Source organism: Mauremys mutica, chromosome 7, assembly GCF_020497125.1.
Source record: "Mauremys mutica isolate MM-2020 ecotype Southern chromosome 7, ASM2049712v1, whole genome shotgun sequence".
Lineage (NCBI taxonomy): Eukaryota > Metazoa > Chordata > Testudines > Geoemydidae > Mauremys > Mauremys mutica.
Genome location: NC_059078.1, coordinates 59,221,005 through 59,246,526, shown reverse-complemented (window position 1 = coordinate 59,246,526; position 25,522 = coordinate 59,221,005). Strand labels below are relative to the sequence as shown.

General features: G+C 49.0%; 1 protein-coding gene across 1 annotated transcript in view; it reads right to left on the bottom strand.

Moving 5' to 3' along the window:
* Positions 1–8,757: 8,757 nt before the first annotated feature.
* The window catches only part of TLL2 (tolloid like 2), a 201,239-nt gene continuing 184,474 nt past the window's right edge, over positions 8,758–25,522 (bottom strand). The window contains exons 17-21 of the mRNA XM_045025295.1: positions 23,149–23,274; positions 21,095–21,222; positions 15,938–16,151; positions 14,831–15,081; positions 8,758–11,552 (exon numbers count right to left, since the gene is read on the bottom strand). Of these exons, the coding sequence (XP_044881230.1) occupies positions 11,418–11,552; positions 14,831–15,081; positions 15,938–16,151; positions 21,095–21,222; positions 23,149–23,274 (854 nt within the window). The 3' untranslated portion in view covers positions 8,758–11,417. The remainder of the gene's footprint in view (positions 11,553–14,830; positions 15,082–15,937; positions 16,152–21,094; positions 21,223–23,148; positions 23,275–25,522) is intronic.

Sequence of the window (25,522 nt, the reverse complement as noted above, 5' to 3'; positions counted from 1 at the left end):
CAGCCATCAGAGAAACTACCAACATGGAAGGTGAGCCGGAGGCTGGCCCCAGCCATGATGGTGATGAGCTGTTGGAAGAAGCAGAAGCTGGCCCCTGGGAGCTCAGGCAGGTTAGTCCTGGGAGAGGGACTTTCGGGCGGGACCAGGCAGAGGACCCTAGATATGATAACGTCAGGAAAGAGGTGGCTGAGATAGATGGGACAGCAGTGGAGGGGAAGGTCCGGGGTCCAGGACCCTACTTTATAGTGAAGAAAGATCTCCTGTACCATGTGGTGCAAATGCAGGAGCAGGAGATACATCAACTTCTGGTACCACAAAAACATCAAAAAACCATTTGAGCCTTGCCCACAGTCACCTGTTTGGAGGACACCTAGGGGTAGAGAAAACCCAGGCCAGGATCCTGCGGAGGTTCTTCTGGCCAAGAGTACATGAAGATGTCAGGCAATACTGCACCTCTTGTCCAGAGTGTCAGCTACATAGCCCTCGGCCACACTTGCGGGCCCCTTTGATACCTCTTCCAATAATAGAGGTACCATTTGAAGGCATGGCCATGGATCTGATTGGGCCCCTAGAGAAGACAGCTCGGGGCCACCAACATGTGCTGGTTGTACTAGACTATGCAACCCGATACCCAGAAGCCGTTCCCCTACGCAACACAGCTTCCAAGACAATAGCTAAGGAGCTAGTACAGATCTTTCCCCGGGTTGGGCTACCCAAGGAGATATTGACTGATCAAGGGACACCTTTCGTGTCCAAGTTGATGAAAGATCTCTGTTCATTGCTCCATGTACAAGCCCTATGGACCTCTGTATACCACCCACAAACAGACGGCCTTGTGGAAAGGTTCAATAGGACCCTCAAGGCCATGGATCAGGAAAGTGGTGAGCCGGGATGGGAAAGATTGGGATACCCTATTGCCTTACCTCATGTTCGCCATCTGGGAAGTCCCACAAGCCTCCACAGGTTTCTCTCTGTTCGAACTACTATATGGGTGCCACCCCCGGGGCATATTGGATATAGCCAGAGAAGCCTGGGAAGAGGAGCCAAATCCCGGAAGAAACATAGTCGAGCATGTACTACGGATCATAGAATCATAGAATCTCAGGGTTGGAAGGGACCTCAGGAGGTCATCTAGTCCAACCCCCTGCTCAAAGCAGGACCAAACCCAACTAAATCATCCCAGCCAGGGCTTTGTCAAGCCTGACCTTAAAAACCTCTAAGGAAGGAGATTCCACTACCTCCCTAGGTAACCCATTCCAGTTCTTCACCACCCTACTAGTGAAAAAGTTTTTCCTAATATCCAACCTAAACCTCCCCCTCTGCAACTTGAGACCATTACTCCTTGTTCTGTCAATGAGGGATCAGATAGCCCGAGTTACACCCATTGTACAGGAACACTTGGAGAAAGCACAGGAGACCCAACGAACCCATTATAACCACCAAGCAAAGCTTCAGTGGTTCCAACCAGGGGATCGAGTAATGGTCCTGGTGCCCACAGCAGAAAGAAAGCTGTTGGCCCAGTGGCAGGGACCCTATGAAGTGATTGAAGCCGTGGGAGAGGTAAACTATAAGGCGCGGCAGCCAGGCCGCAGGAAACTGGAGCAAATTTACCACATCAATCTTCTAAAACCTTGGCATGATCAAGAGGCATGCTTAGTCACCCAGGAGACCCTTCCCCAGGAGGATGACTTACACGAGCAAGTGAGGATATCACCCGACTTGACGCCAATCCAAAAGATTGAGGCAGCCGACATGATTAATCGCAACCGAGATGTATTCTCTACAAAACCGGGGTGGACGACTGAGACCTATCACTATATCCGCACGATCCCTGGAGCCAAGGTAACACTGAGACCCTACCGAATCCCAGCAGCCAAAAGAGAAGAAATCAAGGCTGAAGTAAAGAAAATGTTAGAATTAGGCATTATTGAAGAATCGTAAAGTCAGTGGTGCAGTCCAGTAGTTCTAGTGCCTAAACCTGATGGTACCATGAGATTCTGTAATGACTTTTGCCGACTGAATGATGCATACCCCATACCACGCATCGACAAACTGGTTGACCGACTGGGTAGTGCCCGATTCTTGACTACACTGGATCTGACAAAAGATTCCCCTGACCAAAGAAACTAAAGAAAAGACAGTGTTCTCCACCCCGGACGGGCTATTCCAGTACACAGTCCTCCCTTTTGAGCTACATGGGGACCCAGCCACATTCCAGCGCCTCATGAATAAGCTGCTGTGCCCCCATACTAGTTATGCAGCCGCATACCTAGATGATGTCATCATCCATACGCCAGACTGGGGAACCCACTTGGAGAAAGTTGAGGCAGTGCTACGCACCTTAAGGCGGGCTGGCCTCACTGCTAATCCTGCTAAATGTGCCATAGGACTAGCAGAGGCTAAGTACCTGGGATATATTGTAGGAAGGGGTATAGTGAAGCCCCAAACTAATAAGCTAGAGGCGATTCAAAACTGTCCCCAGCCGACCCGAAAGAAGCAGGTCTGTGCGTTCCTAGGTGTGGTAGGCTACTACTGACATTTTATTCCCCACTTCGCCAGTAGGGCAAGTCCTCTAACGGATCTGGTGAAGGCCCAAGGTCCAGACATGGTGAAGTGGACCGACGCAGCAGAGAGGGCATTCATAGACCTTCGGACGGCTCTCTGTAATGACCCCATACTCATAGCCCCGGACTTTACCAAGGAATTTATTTTACAAACAGATGCTTCTGAGGTGGGGTTGGGGGCAGTTCTGTCGCAAATGATTAGAGAAGAAGAACACCTGATCCTCTACCTAAGCAGAAAGCTGCTCCCAAGAGAACAGAAGTATGCAGTAGTCGAGAGAGAATGCCTTGCTGTCAAATGGGCCATGGAGACACTGTGTTATTACGTCTTAGGCCGGCGATTTACTCTTGTGACAGACCATGCACCCCTCCAGTGGATGCAGAAAAATAAGGAAAAGAATGCAAGGGTCACCAGGTAGTTCTTATCCCTCCAACCATTCCAGTCCCCCATACGGCACAGGGCTAGATGCCACCACGGCAACGCTGATGGTCTATCACGAGCACACTGCCTGGCGTCCCAAGTTGCCCAACCCTATGGTGTTGAGTCGGGGGGGGGGGGAGGATATGTGATGGGGCAAGGCCAGATGGCTACAGTAAAGTAATAAGGAACAGGTATGTTAGTCCCTGGCTAACCAAATCCCTAGTACCATGGTAACCAAATGGCAGTTGCTCCAGGTTAATCAAGACACCTGAAGCCAATTAAGATCTTTCTAGAAGGCAATGGAGATAGCTACATTGATTGGGCCACCTGAAGCCAATGAAGGGCTGGCTGGAACTAATTAAAAGCCTCCCAGTTAGTCAGTGAGTTTTGGGTGTGAGGAGCTGGGATCAAGAAGCGCAAGGAGCTGAGAGTGAGAGGGTGTGCTGCTGGAGGATTGAGGAGTACAAGCATTATCAGACACCAGAAGGAAGGTCCTGTGGTGAGGATAAAGAAGGTGTTTGGAGGCGGCCATGGGGAAGTAGCCCAGGGAGTTGTAGCTGTCATGCAGCTGTTACAGGAGGCACTATAGACAGCTGCAATCCACAGGGCCCTGGGCTGGAACCCCGAGTAGAGGGCGGGCCTGGGTTCCCCCCAAACCTCCCAACTCCTGATCAGACACAGGAGGCGTTGACCCAGACTGTGGGTTCCGCCAGAGGGGAAGATAACTGAGGGGAGCAAATCCGCCAATAAGCACAGGACCCACCAAAGTAGAGGAGGAACTTTGTCACAATATATACCGTATTGTCCCGAGTATAGGCCGCACTTTTCCCCCCTAATTTAAGTCTTTAAATTAGGGGTGCGGCCTATAATCGGGATCTTGAAAAAAAAAACAATAAAAATACTTTAAATCCCAGCCGCGGCGGGGAATCAGAGGGCTCTGGGCTGCCCGCTGCGGCGGGGAGCCCAGAGCCCTTTAAATCCCAGCCGCGGCGGGGAATCAGAGGGCTCTGGGCTGCCTGCCGCGGCGGGGAGCCCAGAGCCCTTTAAATCCCAGCCGCGGCGGAGAATCAGAGGGCTCTGGGCTGCCCCAGCCGTGTCCCCGCCCTCCCCGCCGCCCGGCCCCAGCCCCGGTCCCGCCTCCGCCGGCCCTGGCCTCGCGCCGCCCAGCTCCGGCCCCGGCCGCGTCCCCCCCCGCCCCGGCCCCAGGCCCGCGTACCTGCCTCCACCGGCCATGTCCCCACCTCCCCTGCCGCCCGGCTCCACCCCGGCCACGTCCCCGCCTCCCCCGCCGCCCGGCTCCAGCCCCGTGTACCTGCCTCCGCCGGCCCCGGCCTCAGGGCTGCCCAGAGGGGGGGGCAAAGGGGGCAATTTGCCCCCGGGCCCAGCAGGGGCCCCCACGAGAGTTTTTCGGGGCCCCCGGAGCGGTGTCCTTCACTCGCTCCGGGGGGCCCGGAAAACTCTTGCGGGGCCGGGCACAGGAGCTTCTTCTGCTCCTGGTCTTCGCCTGCGGGGGGGGGGGGGGTCCTTCCGCTCCGGGGCGGAAGGACCCCCCACTGGCGAGTTACCGCCCAAGCGGGACCCGCTGCCGAAGTGCAGCCCGGTCTTCGGCGGTAATTCGGCGGCGGGGGGCCCTTCCGTTCCAGGACCCGCCGCCAAAGTGCCCCAAAGACCCGCGGCGGGGCCTCCCGCTGCCGAATTACTGCCGAAGACCGGGCTGCACTTCAGCGGCGGGTCCCGCTTCGGTGGTAATTCGGCGGCGGGGGCGCCCCGCGGCGGGTCTTTGGGGCACTTCAGCGGCAGGTCCCAGAATGGAAGGGCCCCCCCCCGCCGAAGACCCCGGGCCCCCGGAATTCTCTGGGCGGCCCTGCCTGGCCTCGCGTCGCCCGGCGCTGGCCCCGGCCGTGCGTCCCCCGCCGCCCGGCGCTGGCCCCGGCCCCGCATCCCTTCCCGGCCGCCCTACTCTGGCCGGCCAGCTACCTGGCTCTGGCCGTCCGGCTCCCGACACATCCTCCAGCTCCGGGCTCTGGCCGCGTGACTCCTGCCCCGGCCCAGCATCCCGGGGCTCCTGGCTCCAGCCGCGGCCGGACTGTAGTGCAGTAAGGGGGCAGGGTGGGGGTGTTGGAGAGGGGGTGTTGGAGAGAGGGTGGGGAGGGGGTGTTGGAGAGAGGGCAGGGGAGTTCGGGGTGGGGGGTGGATAGGGGTTGGGGGGGTCAGAGGGCAGGGAACAGGGGGATTGAATAGGGGCAAGGGTCCTGGTGGGGCAGTTAGAAAGGATCAGGGGATGGATGGGGCGGTGGGAGGCAGTCAGGGGCAAGGGTTCCAGAGGCTGTCAGGGGACAGAGAGAAGGGGTGGTTGGATGGGGCAGGGGTCCCTGGGGTGGGGGGAGGTGTCAAGGAACGCGGGGGGTTGGATGGGGCAGGAGTTCGGGGGGGGCATGATTCCTAACCCTAAGAACATTTGCTAATGTTGTTGATTGTTGTGCAGGGGAGAGGGTGAGAACTGTTCCCATCAGTCTCCTGTTGTCCATTCCTTTTCCCTTCTTTATTTACAGTATAACTACAAAATAGTTTTCAATATTTCTGAGTATATAACATATGCCGTCAAAAGCAGGACTACCAAAAGTGTTAAAAGTGTTAAGAATACTGGTACATGTCTTCCTATTCATTAAATAAAATACTGTTTTACTGTTCTACTAATGTGTATATTTTCTTTAAGTTAAAAAAAGTTAAAAATTTTAATTTTTTTAAAATAGCACCAAACTTTAAGGGTGCGGCTTATAATCAGGAGCGGCCTATACTCGGAACAATACGGTATATGTAACAAATGAAATAAAGGGGAAGTTGATAGTAATGAATATAAATCAGAAGCTAGGAATTGTAGAAAATTGATAAGAGAAGCCAAGGGTCACAAGGAGAAATCTATGGCCAGCAGAGTTAAGGGCAATAAGGAAGAGTTTTTAACAATATTAGGAACAAAGAGAATCCTGACAAAAGTATTTGTCCATTACTAGATGAAAATGGTAATGATAATGCAGAAAATGAAAAAGTGTTCAATAAATATTTCTATTCTGGGGGAAAAAAACAAATGATGATGTAAGTCATATCATATGATAACACTTTTTCCCATTCCACTAGTATCTCAGGAGGATGTTAAACAGCAACTGCTAAAGTTAGACATTTTAAAATCAGCACATCCAGATAACTTGCATCCAAGAGTTTTAAAAGAGCTGTCTGAGGAGTTCACTGGACTTGGGAATTTGCCTTGACTTTTTTTCAGCCGCTTTCAAATATTGATTTTGAGTAAGTCTTGGAAAACTGGGGAAGTTCTAGAAAACTGGAAGAAAGCTAATGTTGTGCCAATTTTTAAAAAGGGTAAATATAATGACCCAAGTGATTATAGACCTGTCAGTCTAACATCAATCCCAAGCAAGATAATGGGATGGTTAATACCAGGAGTCGATTAATAAAAATCTAAAAAAGGTTAATGTAATTAATCCCAATCAACATTATCTTATGGAAAAGTGATCTTCTCAAATTAACTTGATTTTATTTTGCTGAGATTACAGCTTTGTTTGATAAAGGTAATAGTGTTGACATAAGCATTTGACTTGGTATTGTACAACATTCTGATTAAAAAAACAGATTGATATATATTTAATATATCCTATATTAAATGGATTAATAACTGGCTAAGTGATGGATCTCAAAATATAACTGTAAATGGACAATGATAATTAAGTGGGTGTGTTTTTAGTGGGGTCCTGCAGGTATCGGTTGTTGGCCCTATGCTATTTAACATTGTTATCAATGACTTGGAAGAAAACTTATAATTATCACTGATGAAGTTTGGAGGAGAGGTAAATAATGAAGAGGACAGGTCACTGATACAGAGCAATCTGGATTGCTTGGTAAATTGGGCCCAAGCAAACAATATATGTTTCAGTATGGTTAAATGTACATGTATACATCTAGGAAGAAATAATGTAGGCCACATTTACAGGCTGGGGGACTCTATCCTGGGAAGCAGTGACTCTGAAAAAGATTTGGGAGTTGTGGTGGATAATCAGCTCAATGTTCGCTCCCAGTAGCCAAAAGAGCTAATGCGATCCTTGGATGTACAAACCAGGGAATCTTGAGTAGGAGTAGAGAGGTGATTTTACCTCTATTTGACACTGGTGTGACCGCCGCTGTAACACTGTGTCCAGTTCTGGTGTCCACAATTAAAGAAGGATGTTGATGAATTACAGATGGTTCAGAGAAGAGCCATGACAATGATTAAATGATTAGAAAACATGCCTTATAGTGAGAGACCGAAGGAGCTGAATATTTTTAGCTTAGGAAAGAGAAAGTTAAGGGGCGACTTGATCACAGTTTATAGCTACCTATAGGGAACAAATATTTGAAAAAATATTGGATTGCTCTTCAATCTAGCAGAGAAAGTTATAATATGATCCAATGGCTGGAAGCTGAAGCTAGACAAATTCAAACTGGAAATAGGTGTAAATTTTTAACAGTGAGGGTAATTATCCATTGGAACAACTTAGCAAGGGTCAATGGCTGTTAGCCAAGGTGGTCAGGGATGCAATCCTATGCTCTGGGTGTCCCTAAATTCTCTGACTGCTAGATACTGGGAGTATACAACAGGAGATGGCTCACTCAATAATTGCCCTTTTCTGTTCATTACCTCTGGCACTGGCCACTATCAGGAGACAGGATACTGAGCTAGATCGACCATTGGTCTGACCCAATATGGCCGTTTTTATGTTCTTATATTTGAAAGTGGCTGAAGAAGAGTCAAGGCAAATTCCCAAGTCCTGTGAAGTGTTGAGTGGACATGACATGGCATTTTAGTCTTTAAATGAGCAGAGGCGTAGGCGTTTATACAAGGAGGAGCTTTGTCTGGCATGTTCCTTAGGAAATGGAGGGGGACAGAAGGCAGCTGGGTAGCAGATACAGGAGGAAAACGATTTTTGATTATAAGCGCTGACTGGCTACTGACCACCGTGCTGCCCTAGGAGAGGAACCTGTTTTGCCTGTTTGTGGAGTGGAGAAGAATCATCTCAAGGCACTAAATACAGGGGTAACATTTCATGGTAACCTTGCTTAGCACTGTGCCTGGGTTGTTTTCCCTTTGTGCTGCCACCTTCCCTGAGGAAAGGGCTGTGTGTATAAAGGAGGGTTGCCTTATCTTCATCTTGCTCTCCCGTATGTCAGAGCTCCGCAGGCAAATGCCCTGCCTCAAGAATAGCTTGGTTCAGTTATCTCCATCCTGGGTACCGGGTGTCAATGGTTGTATTCTGGCGGTGACTCTTTGGGTGATCAGGCCTCTTTCCCCACCCCTTCAAAGCCACTCACGGACTAAAACCTCTGGATCCAATACTGAATGTGCAAGAGGCATACTGGTGCAATGCTTAAGAGAGGGGGCAGCTGTGTTTTGGACCAGCTGCCTACCTTCTACTTTGAGCCCTGCAGCCTTTCAACTGCCCTCATTAATTTGAAAAATTTAGTAATACTTTTAACATTCAAATTCAGCTTTGTTTCAGAAACTGAAGAAGGTATATCCCAATGTGGTGTGACTCAATACCCAGGTGCGACCACTGGAACAGAAATAATTGTTGACAGAGTGACTGTTGTATTAGAGAACTTACCCCAGGCCAGAAAGGGCCACATGCCCGGGCATGCACACAATGTATAACTGAATTTTGAGAGATCATTCTGGGCACAAACACATTTCAGATTATTCTTCCCCTCTGACTTTTTAAAAACGGACTTTATTTCATGAAATTTAAAACTACATAAAGACCAAAATACACTTTAAAGAGTCGGACTTTTTTTTTTAAAAAGGAACCTTTTAGGCATATAGAATTATTGACTGTAAGCCCAGTCAAGACAGAATGGATAGAAAATTTTGCACGCATCCTTGGTGAAAGCACAGAGTAATCCAGTTGCTAATAAACTGTAACACAAACCACCTATTTGAATGCTAACAAATGTAGCAAATTGGTCAAACCACATTGCAAACTTTTGCAATGAATCAGAATATACATCCAATGTCCAAGAAAAATCAGAAATGATGCTAAAAGGTGAAGCGAAAATACGTAATTTCAAAGGAAGCTTCTAAAGTAACTTTTCCCTCTCCAGACAGACTTCACTCCAACCAGAGAGGCGCTATAGTATGAATTTCAGCCTGCAATGCAATTCACGACTTTGATTCTATTTTGCTAGAAGCAGAGATTATATTCCTGGCCCTGAGTTCTTTACTCATGCAACAGGCTCCAGTGTACCACAGTGAGAGATCACATACCTTGTCTTAAGCTTGCAAGAGAAGGCCACAAATAAACTTTGAAGAGAAACAAAGCAGATCTAAAAAAACAAGCACTAAGTAATATGGTTTCAAATGGCCTGTAGAAAAGCTATGGTCAATGATACAGTATCGTTCACACTACACTGTGTAAGGCTTACACTACTGGTCTTTTACATGCATTTATTTTTATATATATTGTATATATATTACTTTGCTTTTCTTGTTTTCAGCAAGAAAATATTTTCATGCATTTGCTTCACCTCCGTATTCACAATACTTGGACACCTACTTCATTTAAGAACTTTTGCAGGGGTGGCATTTTGTTTATAACACATTTGGAAACAAACCTGTCCCCCAAGAACACTTTTGTGCCTGGCATTTGACACCAGGCTGCGCTTACTAGAGTTCACACCTAGTGAAAGGGCGTCTCTCTGTAGCCTAACAGTACATTGGTTATGTAAACATATTAATCATTCAATTATAAATACTTCATTAAAGCTAACATACCACAGCTTTTAGCTGTAATGCCCATGTGTGTGTCTTAAGGAAATGCCATTCATGATCAACTCTTTACTAGTCTACAGCAGGATGCTTTACAATGGTTTGTTAAAAGGCTCAGTTTCTCTCTGAAAGAAGTGCCAAACGGCTAGTTAATTCTCCAAACCCATGGCTCGATCGTTGGTTAACCCAGTGGTTGCCATGTACATAGTTATTTTTCCAGTTGTCAGATCTAGATCTCAGTGTGCTTTAACCAAAATTAAAGCAGCATCAGTAACAGAGGCACAGCAAGGTTAAGGGACCTGCTTAATGTCATACAGCGACTCAAGTGGAAACAGAAGCCAGCTGACCGCCGACTTCCCAGCCAACACGCTCAGTCTGTTCACTAGAGTGTCCATGCATTTGACATGTTGCCAGAGTTGTGTGGGGTTGAGTGTTGCTTTGTGCTACAAGTTCTCTGCCTTGGATCAGTTGGGTCACCAGCAGGGCAGGTGTTGAGTAGTTCTTGAATTCTCCTACCTTGTGTTTCAAGAGAATCAAGAAAACTGGCTGGACGCTGACAAGTTAATCACACAGAACAATGAGTCAGCGAAACAATGAGAAAGCACCACAGGTGGAAAGAGAAATAGAGAACTCAAAGGCAGAGGTGGTATTATAAAGAAGCAATAATTTAGCGGAGGAGGAAGGGAAGGAAATCTGTGCAATAAAACCATCCTGCGTAACCAGGCGTTTTGCAAGCAAAGACGGGGTAGGGAGAAGTGTTCTTATTTAAGAACATAGGGATTGGTAGACAGGCCAGGACGGGGAGCCAGCGAATCTGGAATCCTGTGGGGGAAGATTGCTTCCCGACTCTGGCTAGCGAGCAGCTGGTGCAAGGAAGGTCTGGGTTGATATCCTTCCAAATTTTTATCCTAGCTAATGCCACAGCAGTTGCTATTAGTCACAGCCTTAGTCCTTAGCCATCATTTCAGAGTGCTTCTGTTATGACACATACCCTGTGGGGTTTCTGCACCTGTGGCGCTGTGGACTTCCTGTTGAACATGGTGCAATTAGCTAGCAGTCTTACAGTGGCCGTGTGTCACCTTTACACACAGGCAGAATAACCAAAACAATAAATAAAAATGAATCTGGCTATCTGGAGTCACAACTGTGTGGTTTTCCACTTATTGCACAGAGCAGTTCGAGCTGGTGAGGAAGGGGTAGGTAGGCAGCCCCATGTTCCTTTAAGGCCATCCCATTTGGTGGCTATCCACGTCGTCTGTTTCACAGTAGGATGTGTTAAGACAGCTACTGTGTATGCTACTTACTAAGAGCCACCCTAACCGGGAGGATGCAATAGACTAAGGCTTCTTCCAGTTCAAACTCTTTCTTCATTCAGCCCAGTGGCCAGGTGCGCAAAAATACCAAGTTGATGCCCTGGCAGTCACGATTAGGAGAAAATACTGGGTCCTGGGTATGTTAGCGAGAGAGGGTCATGCTAGTAATTTCAAAGGCAAGCCTTCAGGACTGCATTCAGTTTTAGTTAGAGAAAAATACTGTGCATTGCTTTAGGTCAGGCGCCCAGGAGTTTAAAAACAATCCCAGGTAGATGTCTCACTCCCCCACCTGGGAACGTCTATGAGGAACATCCAAGCTACTTTCTCATGTGCAGCGCGTCCTGAAATTTGGTACTCGTGTATCGGGCATGAAAGCCTTTCTTATTGATGGTGTCATCCGTATGGAATCGGATCATGATGGAATCCCCCGCAGAGTAGATTTCTTCCAGGGGCTGCAGGAGGGAAAACAAAACACTGGTCAGTCTACATGACAAGTAACTGTTCTCACCAGGACTAGAGGGTCTGAGGTCAAAGCCCTTGTGCTTACGCAGCAGGTCTGATGGGCAAGCGTTAGACCAGGGGTCGTCAACCTTTCAGAAGTGGTGTGCCAAGTCTTTATTCATTTACTCTAATTTAAGGTTTCGCGTGCTGGTAATACATTTTAAGGTTCTTAGAATGTCTCTTTCTATAAGTCTATAATATATAATTAACTATTGTTGTATGTAAAGTAAATAAGGTTTTTAAAATGTTGAAGAAGCTTCATTTAAAATTAAATAAAATGCAGAGCCCCCAGGACCAGTGGCCAGAACCCAGGCAGTGTGAGTGCCACTGAAAATCAGCTTGCGTGCCGCATTCAGCACCCATGCCATAGGTTGCCTACACCTGTGTTAGACCCAAATGCAGAATGTTTCATTCCCTTCTGCCCTGCTCGCATTTCCCAGGCACTTTATAAAACGTGAGGAGGCATCTTATTTGACGGCTAGAAGGAAGAATCCCATGCACCGCTACAGGCTGGGGAGTGACTGGCTAAGCAGCAGTTCTGCAGAAAAGGACCTGGGGATTACAGTGGATGAGAAGCCGGATATGAGTCAGAAGTGTGCCCTTGTTGCCAAGAAGGCTAACGACATATTGGGCTGCATTAGTAGGAGCATTGCCAGCAGATTGAGGGAAGTGATTTTCCCCTCTATTCGGCACTGGTGAGGCCACATCTGGAGTATTGCGTTCAGTTTTGGGGACCCCCCCCCCACTACAAAAAGGATGTGGACAAATTGGAGAGAGTCCAATGGAGGGCAACGAAAATGATCAGGGGGCTGGTGCACATGACTTACGAGGAGAGGCTGAGGGAACTGTGCTTGTTTAGTCTGCAGAAGAGAAGAATGAGGGGGGATTTGATAGCAGCCTTCAACTACCTGAAGGGGGGTTCCAAAGAGGATGGAGCTCGGCTGCTCTCAGTGGTGGCAGATGGCAGAACAAGGAGCAATGGTCTCAAGTTGAAGTGGGGGAGGTCTAGGTTGGATATTAGGAAACACTATTTCACTAGGAGGGTGGTGAAGCACTGGAATGGGTCACCTAGGGAGGTGGTGGAATCTCCTTCCTTAGAGGTTTTTAAGGCCTGTCTTGACAAAGCCCTGGCTGGGATGATTTAGTTGGTGTTGGTCCTGCTTTGAGCAGGGGGTTGGATTAGATGACCTCCTGAGGTCTTTTCCAACCCTAATCTTCTATGATTCTAAGTGCAGGTGCCAGCTTTCATTACTTGAGAGGTTGATGGCTTGTACTGATATACAGCATTGACAGAGTGTTTTAGGGAGGCTTGCACAATGCATGCCCCCTCAATGTGGGCTCTATCCCCCTCTAGTGGCTGCTGGGCCACAGGAGTTGATGAGTCAGCTGAAGCTAATGAACCAGCATTTTTCAGCTCAGGCAGCAGAGGCTCATGCTCTTAGATCATAATACAAAAACTAGTGGTCACCAAATGAAATTAATGGGCAGCAGGTTTAAAACAAACAAAAGGAAGTATCTCTTCAGACAACACACAGTCAACCTGGTTAACTTCTTGCCAGAGGATGTTGTGAAGGCCAAGACTATAACAGGGTTCAAAAAGAACTAGATAAATTCATGGAGGATAGGTCCATCAATGGCTATTAGCCAGGATGAGCAGGGATGGTGTCCCTAGCCTCTGTTTGCCAGAAGCTGGAAATGGGTGACAGTGGGTGGATCACTTGATGATTGCCTGTTCTGTAATCATCTGGGGCACTGGCATTGGCCACTGTCAGAAGACAGGATACTGGGCTGGATGGATCTTTAGTCTGACCCAGTATGGCTGTTCTTATGTTAAGTGGTGCCAGGTTCAGTCCCTGCTGCTGACAATCCTCCTCGGGGCATGGTGGTACAAGCGGTGGCCCAACATGGGGCCTCTCGATGGGGATTAGACTTGCATTGCTGCTGTCCATGTGACTCAGCTCCTTTCTGCACAGAGGATCTCCACAGGCAGAGGGTATTTCAGCCACCATGACCTACGCAGCTCTTGGCATTACTGCTAAGGTTGGCAGGAAGGGGGCTCAAAGGGGGTACTGTGACATGGATACCCCATGCCTTGGGAACTGTAGTGAATTCTAACATTCCTTTGATGCCCTTGATAGATACTTCAGAGGTGAATTCTCTGCTTTCAGTCCATGCAATCCCATTAAACTCAATGTAGTTGCCCAACATGCAAGGCACCGTGGCTGAAAGGCACAAAGTCACTGCATGTGCAGTTCTACAGACTCTCTGCGGCCCTGCCTCCAACTTCCCTGCCAGTTATTTCCAAGTAAAAGTTGCCTCTTTACCTGGCTGTCCACATGCCTCTCTTCTCCCCCAGGTGCTGTCCTTCGCTGTGAGGCCGTGTGCATTATTCACTAGCTAATGTTTTTATGCCATACTATCCCAGCTCCTAGGCCGGGACCCATTTAAAATGCACCGTTGGGAGGATTTGACCAATTATATTTTAATAGCTTCATTAAAATAGGCAGGTGAAATCCTCCCAAGGGTGCATTTTAAATTGGGCCCGGCCTAGGTGCTGGGATAGCATTGCATAAAAACATTAGCTAGCAGTCAATGCAATTCCATCATGAGTCAATTCCAGACAGATGAGATGTCATGAGCGTTCATAGTGCTGAGCCTCTGGATGGATTAACAGCAGGGGAAATTGAACCTGGGACCTCTGGATCAAACCCCACAATCCTCTTCTACCTGTTGCTGGCTCTTCCATCTCCAGATATTGTCCAGCCACCCTCGAGGGGGACAGAGCCCTATCCTGAGTGGGTGTGGGTTACATATGCAAGCGGATTTCATCCTCTTCCCCTCTTTTCATTGTGTGGCCTCAACGTACTTTGGCACCTTATTCTGCTACACAGAGGCCAAGGATTAAATGGGTTGCTGGAGGCTGAGCTCCTTACCCCTAGACAGCAGTCTCCCTCCAGATCAGGGCTCAGGCACACTGGCTGGGCAGCCCACACCCCCAGCATCACCAGTCCAGCACAGTGAATAGATTAAGTTGCAGGTACCTCTGCTGGTGTCTGGTGACAACTGCAGGCAGGTGGGTGAAACAGAACACAAGGGATGCTCGTAGCCAGTTCAGGGCAGCTGGTAGCGACTTTGTTGTCTGACTCGAAAGAGGGTGGATCATGTCCGCAGTGCATCCCCTTCCCCTGGATACAGCTACGTCTAAGAAATTAACCTCTCCACGGCTTACCCCTGAGCCACAGAAGCGTCCCAGGCGGGGTGCGGTGCTGTCATAGCCGTCGTAGATCTCCATGTAGTCGTAGCCGCAGTCGGCCTCCTCCTCTAGTTCAAACGTCTGAAATATTAATTCGACTCCGTAGCCATCTTCCGCCACGATAACCCAGTCGCAGTTGGACTGGACTGGGTAATTGTTATCCCCAAACTGGGCATGGGAATACAGCTCTTTAGATCGTACGTCAGCCTTCAGGCGCCCGCCGCACTCTGGAGCAAAGAGACAGCACGTTGTATAGCCTTCCTGAATATCCCCACTGCTCAACATGGCCTAGACATCTCCTCCCAGCGTCGCCCAGTGGGGAGAGTTGGGGAGCACTTGTCAAAGAGGCACATTTAACAGTGAGGGGAAACCGATTGCCAAGGGATGTGGTAAAATCTCCAGTCATCTGGAGCCTTTGACTAAGAGATTATTGTGCTCTAGATCAACCACATTTGGCTCAATAGAGAGATCAGTAGGTGAAGATCTATGGTCTGTGCGGGTCAGACCAGATTATCATGAGGAGCCCTTCTGGCCTTAAAACCTAGGGACTTGGCTACACGGGGAAAATTACCACCACAACTGTATGGGTATAATTATATTGGCATATACCGGTAAAACTCCCCATGGGGACACTTACCCTGAAATAAGAGCACTTTTTCCTGGTTTAGTTTATGTTGCTTTGAGAGTAGTATAAGCTAAATCAGGGGGGAAACACTCTTATTCCAGGATAAGAGTATCCATATGTAGATTATTACTGGCTATAGCTAGGCTGGTAATTCTCCCCATGCAGACAGCATGTAGGAAGCTAGAGGTTAGAACAGGCAAGTCTCATACAGGTAGGGGATGGTTGGCATGAATGGTACAATGCAATGGATGCTCCAGTTGCTTGTTGGCGTAGTCTGTATTTGCTGGTTAACACTCAGATTGGGTATTTTCTTTGGGAACAACTTTATGGTGACCTGTCTAGTCTTATGTGAATGGGCGCTGTCTGATTTTGGGGGTCTCTCTTGCCCTAGCAATATACACTGTAAGAGTTGCAGCCTTCCCAGTATCATTGAAGTAGCAGCAGAAAACCCAGTTTACCTGTGCTATGCTTTGCCTGGAAGCCTTTTCTTTGCACAGATGCATCAGAGTAAAACCTGAGGAACATCTTGTTAGTAGATGCCACCACCGGATCCGGTTTCTTGATGCCACAGAAGCGGCCAAGGATGGGCGACTTGCTGTTGGGGCCGTCGTACATTTCCAAGTGGTCGTAGGCACACTCCTGGTGCTGCTCAATCTCAAACTCACTGAACGTCTACAATGCAAGAATCAACAGTGAGAATTAGACCTCTCCAGAGACGTGAAAGAAACTGGCACTCCTCTGACAGTATTTAACACAGGATGTAGGGCAAAGCAGGATATACCAGGAGAAACGATGCCAAGACTGTATGGTGTTTCTCTCCCCTTGTAGCACCCAGTCAGACACATACAAGAGCAGAGTTACTTGCTTTTCTGGAAAGAGCATAAACAGAATTAATGCCTGATTGCATGGGTGAATGTGGACGTGGGGCTGTGAATAATCTGGTGGTTTTTGAGAACCGTGTTATATATTCTATTACCTCCCCAACAAATACATTAACAGAACATTAAGGTTGCAAAGTCAAGCACTGGAAAGTTAGGAAATGCCTGAGTTAGGATTGCCTGGTCAATATTAACTGTGCCCCCTTGTGCATATGCATTATGATACAGTCTTTAAATACAAGATCACATACTATTTTTCCCCCACAGGGCTCCTGCATCATTCGGTGCATAGGTACTTATTCAATATTTCTTTTTAGCCCCCTCATTCAGTGTGTGGCCCCAGGACTTCTGCACACCATCCAAATCTTGCACTGAATATAAAAGTATGAATTTCTTCCTTGGTATTTCTATGGTGCTCACCCCATAGTATCTGAGTGCTTCACAAACACTGCTGAATGTGTCTTTGCAACAAAAGCCTTTGTAATTAGCTGGTGGCATTATCCCCATTTTACAGCCGGGGACCGAGGCCAAAACTGTTGGATGTTTCCACGAATTTTGCGTGCCCAATCTGAGATATCTACAGCCTCATTTTCCAAAGTAGCATTCTAGGGTGACTTTATGTTCAAAGCACAGCTCCTGACATCAGCTGCAGATGGGAGCCCCCAGCAGTTCCACACATCAGGCCCCAGGTGTCACAGACTGAACATCAGAAAAAGAGGAACACACCATTAGGGGCCACCTGTGAAAACGGTAGGTTAAAGTGAATTGCCCAGCATCACACAAGGACTCCATGGCAGGAGAGAATCCAGGGTGACATTCACCTTCCTCTTCTCTTCCCTGCCTCATTCACTGCACACCTTCCAACTTCTGCAGGGCCTACAGACAACAGCCTCCTTCACTAGACAACCTTGATTCATCCCCAAAGCTGGTCCAGGCTGTGCACTGAATGAGACAGGGATCCTGCAGGAAAAATAGCATGTGATCCTGTAATTAAAGACTGTACCCTAGCGCATAAGCATGAGAAGTCTGAAAAAAAGTTGCGAGGTGCTCCCGGCTCTGCCTCTCATTCAGGTCAGCTATGGTCATATAGAAAACTACCAAAACACCCCAACACTATACTAGAGCTCTGGATTGATTCATAGTGTTCAATGAATCGTCTCTCCTCACTGTCATATTTTTTGTCCTTCTGCAGCATCTTCCATCTGAGGATCACAATACATTTTGCCACTATTCAGAATGGGATTAAGGATTTAATGGATTAGCAGCAGGCTAACTGACAGATCTCTAAAAGCAGTGGTGAGTGGGGCATCATCAAATAACAGAGATGTTGCTAATGGGGTGCTGCAGGGATCCTTGCCAATATTACTAGTCACCATTTTTATCAATGATCTGGAATTAAACCTCAAATCCCTGCTGATAGAGGTTGGAGATGACACAGACAGGGGGGAGGGGTAAACAATGAGGAGGAGAGGGTGATCTGGATCGCTTGGTAAGATGGGCTGTTACAAATACAATGTGTTTTTATACAAGCAAATGCAAAGTTATCCATCTGCGAACAAGGAACACAGTGACTTTGAAAAGGATTTAGAGGTCACAGTGGACAAGCAACTCACGTGCACTCTCCGTGCACTGCTGTGGCGATGCGATCCTTGGATGTATCAACAGGATACTAGTGAGCAAGAGAAGGGAGGTGATTTTACCTCCGTCTATGGCACTGGGAAGACCAGTACCAGAATACTGCATACAGTTCTGGTATCCACATTATAAGAAGGATGTTGAAAAATTGGAGAGGATGCAGAAAAAAGAGTCACAAAACCAATTTGAAGACTGGAGAAAAATGCCTCACGGTGACAGGCTTAAAGAGCTCAATCTGTTCCGAAAGAAGATTGAGAGGTGGCTCGATTATGGTGTTTCTAAGGTACCTTCTCAAGGAGAAAATGCCCAGTACTAAAGGGCCCATTAATCTAGCAGAGGAAGGCAGCACAATAACCAATGGCTGGAAGCTAAAGCCAGACAAATTCAACTTAGAATTAAGGCCCAATTATTATTTTTTTACAGTGAAGGTGATTAACCATTGGAACAGACTATCAAGGTGGATTCTCTTTGTCTTCAGATCAAGACTGGATGACTTTCTGGAAGAGATGCTTTATCCAGACACAAGTCATTGGGTTCATTAACAGCCTGTGACATACAGGAGGTCAATGGCTGCTCAGACCTTGTGGTCAGGGCAGGAGTCAGAGTAGGGAGTCGAGGCAGGGGTCAGAGCTGGTGTCGGAGTAGGGAGTCAAGCCAGAGGTGAAACAGGAGCCGGAGCCAAAGGCCAGCGCTAAGACAGAATCCCAGGAGTCGGAGCTGAGGGTTGGAGCCGGGGCAGTTGGAAACCAGGGCAAGAAGGTTCAGGAGGTGGGGATAGGGCAGGGCTAAAGTCAGGAATTGGGGACTAGGCTTGGAGCCATGTGGCAGATAGCAGGGTCTGTAGCAGTAGCAAGCCAGTATCCACCTTACTGCACAGGCAACTTCCTGTGTCTCCTTCTGGCTTAGATAGAGTATTCGGCCCAATCAGGGGTTCTGGGGCTCCTCCAATCAGGTGCCTGTGGGTGGTACCTTCAGTGGAGCCTTATGGCTCCCAATTCTCCAGTCGCTGGCAGAGCTGTCAGGTGGTAGCAGCCCATGGGCCCAGGACCTGCAGATCCCCACAGTCAGACGAGATGATCTAATGGTCCCCTCTGCCCTTAAGCTCTATGAATTCATGAGTGTCACAATTAATCAGCCCCACATCTCTCCCCCGAGGAAAGTCAATAGTATCTCCACGCCAAAGAAGGGAATAGCTGGGTTCCCTCCCTGTGCACTAAACCCATGCAGGCCGTCTCCTGCAGACTCACGAACAGAATCTAAGTCATTTGATATGCAGGGCTGTGCTGTAGTCACAAGATCCTCCATCCTCTGTTGTGCTCTCATCACCTCTAGAGCCGTTCCAGTGTCTACAGGACATTAAGCCTAGACCTGTGTGCTCAGCAGGCTGCATCGGTGCCTGTGTTATGCACCAAAATGTCAATCAAGAGTCAGTGCCCCCGGTGTTTGACAGCCCCTGCCACACATGGGATCTCGCATAAACTAGGCCGATCTCTTCCAAAGAAACCCAGCAGCAGGAGACAGACAGATAGCTATCGCCATGTTGGATTTTCACACACTCCTAAGTCCCATTGTCAGAAGTGACTTAGCCACTTAGGAGCGTGTCCCCCATTGACTTTCAATGAGACTGAAGCTTCCAAGGCATGTCTGAAAATTATATTCTCCATCCCTGTCTCAGGAGCCTCCAAAAGAGAGTCAGAGTTCAAGGCCAGAAGGGGCCACTGAGTCTAGAACATCTGATCTGACCTCCTTTGTATCACAGAGGGTCCCCTCTGTGGGTAGCATGAGCCACCGTGCCTCCCTGTTCTCATGGGCTGAAAGCTCTGTCTCCAGGGCTCTGAAAGCTGCTGAGAAGTTTTTGGGTTTTTTTTAAGTTACTCCAGGTCAGGGATATCTCATCACCTACACATACAGCCATACTCAGGGGTTCCCATTTACAATGCGTGGTGGGAGCCATTAGCAACCAAGATCAGCCCTATGTCCAGAACAGGAAATAACTGCCTCTCCCCAGAAGCCCTGTGTATACTAGCAACTGCTTGCAAGTGTTGACTCTCATAGTACCACTGTGTGGCTTGAGATAAATGGTGAACTGGAAATCCTGACTGATGAGACAACTAAAGGCATCTACCTTCAAGCAACCAGCTACGGTCTCTTTAGCTGCAGTTTCCTGTCACATCCAACATGAATGCCCTGGGTTTGTTATATTCTTAACTTTAAAGCACTCTCACCCATTGTACCAGTGACATGTGGAAAGGTTAGGAGGGTACATATTGCTGCAAAAGATGGGGTGGGCTTTGCTAACAACGAGAAAGACAGCCCCATTATTTGAAGAATCCTTTGTGAGAGGAAAGTTGGTCCAGTGGTTAAGTCACTGAACTGGCATTTGGGAGATTTGAGTTCAAATCTCAGTTCTGCCACTAACTTCTGTGTAGACTTGGCCAAATCCTTTAATCCTCCCTATACCTTGGAACCTCATCTGTAAAATGGGGTGCCATTTCACACACAGGGAAGCTGCAAGAATAAAGTCCCACTCGCGATGGGAGGTGCTCAAATAGTACAGTGAGGAGGGATGCTAAGGGTCTGTTTACACTACAAAAATGAACTCTGTCAAAGCCCCAGTTCAACTGACTTGGGCTCATGCTACAGGCTAAAAACGGCAGTGCAGAGATTCCTGCACAGGCCAGAGCCTGGGCTCTGAAGCCCGGGCTTAGGGTGGGTCTCAGAGCTCCAGCAGGTTTGGGTTTTTTCTCCCCAGCACAGTACCTGGGCAGATGGATCCTACTTGCAATGGGAGGATGAGGACAGGACAGTGTGCACTCACTATACCTGTACTCAAGGGGGAGTGGGATGTGCCCCCGACCTCCTCTCCCAACACCTCTTTGGCAGCATGAGCATCCGCAAGGTCACTGCCTCTTCCACTTCCTGCCCCTTACGAGCAGAGAGTGGGGCACAGTCTGACCAGCTCCATCTGAGCCACTCCACCCCGCAGCTCACCAAGGCCCCGGGTAAAGTGCAGCGTTCACTCACCCCCAGCACACAGCAGATGGACGATGTTTGTAAAAAGAAAAGCAGAGTTAATCCCCTTCCCGCCCCCGGGTTACTCACGATTTTCACCCGGTGGCCGGGAGTCGCGGAAATGTTCCAGGTGCATTCCTTCCGGCTGGGGTACTTATCAGGCCAGTTTGGACTCGCCATTGTTCCTTCTGCGCTGCTCACTTTGTGCTCACAGCCAGCTTGGGAGAGAGAAAACCCAGTCACCTAGTCAAGTCTCTAGCTGTAGTGTGCTAGAGGCAGCTCCCAGGCCAAGATGTGGCAAAACAGGAGAAGGATTTAATCATGGAAGAGAGACTCTTTTATAATTGCTGTGTAACACTGCGCCCCTGGGAGAGCTGTCAGCTGCTAGGACGGGGCAACCTGGGACCTCTGGATCTTAAAGCATAAGCCTCTACTGCCACAGCTGCAACACCCATCTCTGTTAGCAACGGCTGCAGCAGGCTCATGTGTCTCTGTAGCTCAGAGAAGGACAGAGCCCCACCCTGCCTGGGCAGGGGTTACAGTTCTAGCTCCTATACCATGAGGGGGGAGCGGTAGGGCAAGTACACTTCCCTGTCTCACATGCGGAGCTTCCCCGCAGAACCTGTGTGCGTTCTGCTCCCACCCTGGGCAGAATTCTCATCTCCCTCTCTCCCCACCTCGCCCACACTCCCTCAGGTGCTTGCTTGCCCTAGTAGTGCTGGAACACAAGGCGGCATTGGGTGAGCACTGTGATTTGGAGGGCTCAGACCACAAGTGTTTGTGCCGCTCGCAAGCGTTCAAAGGCTTTGGCCAAGTACATTTCCAGTCCCTTGGGCTTTGTCTGCTGCTTGCCTTGTATTTGCTGGAGCTGGGTTTCACAGGCACCAATGGATTTTCATTTCCATCTGATGGATGCTCAGGGGCCTGCATGAACGGAGCGAGTGGTCTCCATCCACTGATGTTGCCCTCTGTTCACAAAACCCACAGCCACGCTCTGTTGCCAATCTCAGCAGACACACCAAGCAGCGGCATGTTCTAACTGCAGGCAGCTTGTATGCCCTGTCTGTGCTTTCCCCTTATGTTGCTAAACAGAAGACTCCAGCCTCTGCAGCTCAATCTTTTACCAGCCCAAGATTTGCTCTTTAAAGACTGTTTATTCCTGCTGTGTGAATTATTGGACCAGGCCTGTTCTGCACTCTTGACTTCAGTAAGAGCCACTGGCGTTCACCGCTGAGCCTTTTGCTTGGCACAGTGGGGACGCTGGATCAGTTGCTCTTGCCAAACAACACTATGGATTGGGGAGATCGCTGAGGAGATGCCCGTCTGAGGTGCCACCTACTTACAAAGACTGGCTGAAGCAAAACTCCACAATAGCATTAAATGCAAAAATTACCCCTCTCCAGCCAACTTCTGGAAGAAGAGTGAATTAGTGTCATATGGACACAGGAAATAACTACTTTCCTTGGGCCTAATTAACTAACGGCACCAATACACACACATCCATAGGCTTCGATGGAACTCAGTTTCTTCATTCCATCATTCCTTATCTCCCTCTCCCTCCTATTCTGGTTTTGGAGCCACTCTCTGTATTTCCAGAGGTTTTCTGGAGTCAGATCACTTTCACCGGAAGGCTAAGAGTTTCAAAGGAGACTCAGGGGTCTGTCTACAGAGCCCACGGCAGCAAGCCACTCGGCCTGGCTCAACGGACCTGTGCTCATGCTACCACACTAAAAACAGCTGTATAGACACTGCAGCTCAGGCTCTGAAGCCTTGGGAGGGGAGTGCTCCTTAGCCCAAACTGCAAATTAGAAGTGTTTCTACACAGCCATTTTTACAGCGCTAGTGTGTGCCCGGCAACCTCAACTCCCTAGACCTGGGCTGGGAAGCTCTGTGTAGAGCAGCCTAAATCAGCCCTGAAATTCAATGGGAGTTGAGCCCCTACCTCCCTTGGGCTCCTTTAACAACTTAGGCTGAGAGGTTGTCATTGGTGCATCTGCATTATGCTCTGTAAAGAGGCTTTTGTTCACCTGTCCTTACCCACAAATTATCCTTTGCTTGCTGCATTATTTACATTGTTTAGGGAAAACTAAACAGCAGGTTTGGAAATAAACCAATGCTTCCTCGCTGCAGTTAGTGGTGCTCACCTTCTTTGCAATCGTGGCCGTTTTCATGCAGCATAAACCCATTCCTGCACTGGCAGACGTAGCTCCCAAACGTGTTGACACATTCGTGCTGACATCCGCCGTTGTCTTTGGAGCATTCATCTTTATCTGGGGAGGGGCATACGAACAGCACTTAATTCCTTGTCAAGAGAGAACCAAATCTGATGCCAGCTGGGAGCTCTCTCTGCTAGGGTAGAGAACTACCCTAAATCTCAGTCGCTGGATCAGGTCCAGCCACTTTGTTCTTTCCCCAGTTCACTGTCCTTCCTCACAATATAACAAACTACATGGGTCTGGCACAGGGGTGGGCAAACTTTTTGGCCCGAGGACCACATCGGAGTTGCAAAACTGTATGGAGGGCCAGGAAGGGAAAACTGTGCCTCCCCAAACAACCTGTCCCCTGCCCCCTATCTGCCCCCTCCCACTTCCCGCCCCCTAACTGCCCCCCTCAGAATCCCCAACCCATCCAACCCCCCCGCTCCTTGTCCCCTGACCGCCCCCTCCTGGGACCCCCCGCCCCTAACTGTCCCCCAGGAACCCCATCCCCTATCCAACCCCCCACAGTCCCTGTCTGCCCCAACCCATATCCACACCCCTGTCCCCTGACTGCCCCGCCGACTCCCATGCCTATCCAACACTCCTCTGTTCCCCGTCCCCTGAGAGCCCCCCCCAAAACCTCCATCCCATCTAACCACCCCCTGCTCCCTGTCCCCTGACTGCCCCCCCAGGACCCACTGCCCCTTATCCAACCCCCCCCCCCACACACACTTCCTGCCCCCTTACCATGCCGCTCAAAGCAGCAGGAGCCTGCAGCCCCGCCACCCAGAGCGCTGGCAGCGCGGCGAGCTGAGGCTGCGGGGGAGGGGGAACAGCGTGGGAGGGGCCAGGGCCTAGTCCCTGGCAGGTTGCTCAAGGGCTGGGCAGGACAGTCCCATGGGCCGGATGTGGCCTGGGGGCTTAGTTTGCCCACCTCTGGTCTAGCACATAAAGTACATTTTAAATGTTTTCCCCAATTTATAATTAAACACAAAAGTAACAAAGCTTGACTAGATGAGAATAGCACTCAGGAAAACTAACAGGCAAATGTACCAGTCCTGGCAAAAATCCACTGGCCCGTCTTTATACTGGCAACCCTGCTTCATGCTCAGCTCTGTGCTGATGCTCCCTTAAGCAGCTTCCCTCTGCCCATTGCCAGCAGCTCCCCGGTTCCTCCACTCACCAAGTGTCTAGTGGAAAGAGCTGTCTGCTGCCCAGGGGGTCTGTGGCTGGTGCAGAGAAAGAGGATGCAGGCAGGTAGAGAGAGCTGCTGCCGGGTAAGCTTCCCCCCATGACTGCAATGTGCCACAGCAGGAGCAGAAAGTGAGAGAGATTGGGCAGAGGCAAGCAGATGCCTTCACCCATGCTCCTGTGGCTTGCACAAGCCACGAGAGCAGAGAAGATGGACAGATAGGTGCGTGGCCGCCCGGTCAGCAGGAGGGGGCAGTTTTACGGGGCCGTGTGGTATGCTGCACACAGGAGACTTTGGAAGAAAGCATAGGATGAGGTATAAATAGAGAAGGTAGATCAGACCCATCTATTCAGCCTTTCCCATAATACAAGCACATCGGGGTGTGTGACAAAACTGAAAGGTAACATTTAAAACCAATGAAAGGAAACACTTCCACATAGTGCATGTGTGACAGATCTAGCAATTTCCCACCATATCCTTGGGAGACCTTACTGAGTTAAGTTTAAGTATCTTTGGGATCCATTGTAGTAAATGAACGGTGGATGTATTATTGTGCGTGGGACTGCCTAGATGTGAGACCTGGGGTTCAAAGGACAGTACTGAACAGTTTGGACTTTTGGAACAAAAAGCGTTAAGTGGCTTTCCTGGAGAATACCTAGGGGGAGGTGAATGCAAATTCCTCACTTCTGGTTATGCAAAACCCCAGACTTTTGAAGCCACACCCTGAGGAGAGGGCCTCTGTCAGCTGATCACCTGTTACATGAGGCCAAGATCAAAGGTCCAAGCTGTATAAAGGAAAGAGTGAGCTTTTCCTGGCTGTTCTGGTTCTGAATCTGAGACAGTTATGAATTTGTAACCATGGGGAAAGCCGGTTGTGAGGGATGAAGTATTGACACCTACCAGAGCCCAACGTTGGAGCTGAGGGGTGACCTCTGGGATGCTTTTTAGCATGCATGTAGGTTCTTTTATTGTTTTTAATATTTTTTCTCTCATACCTTCAAAGAACAAACAAAGTGCAGATGCTGGCCTGCATAGGCAGTCTGGCTTGCTGGGAATATCACAGTGTAGGCAGGGAACTGAGCAGCCTGGAAAAAACCCCAGTCAAGAGGGAGATAAACACATGGGTCT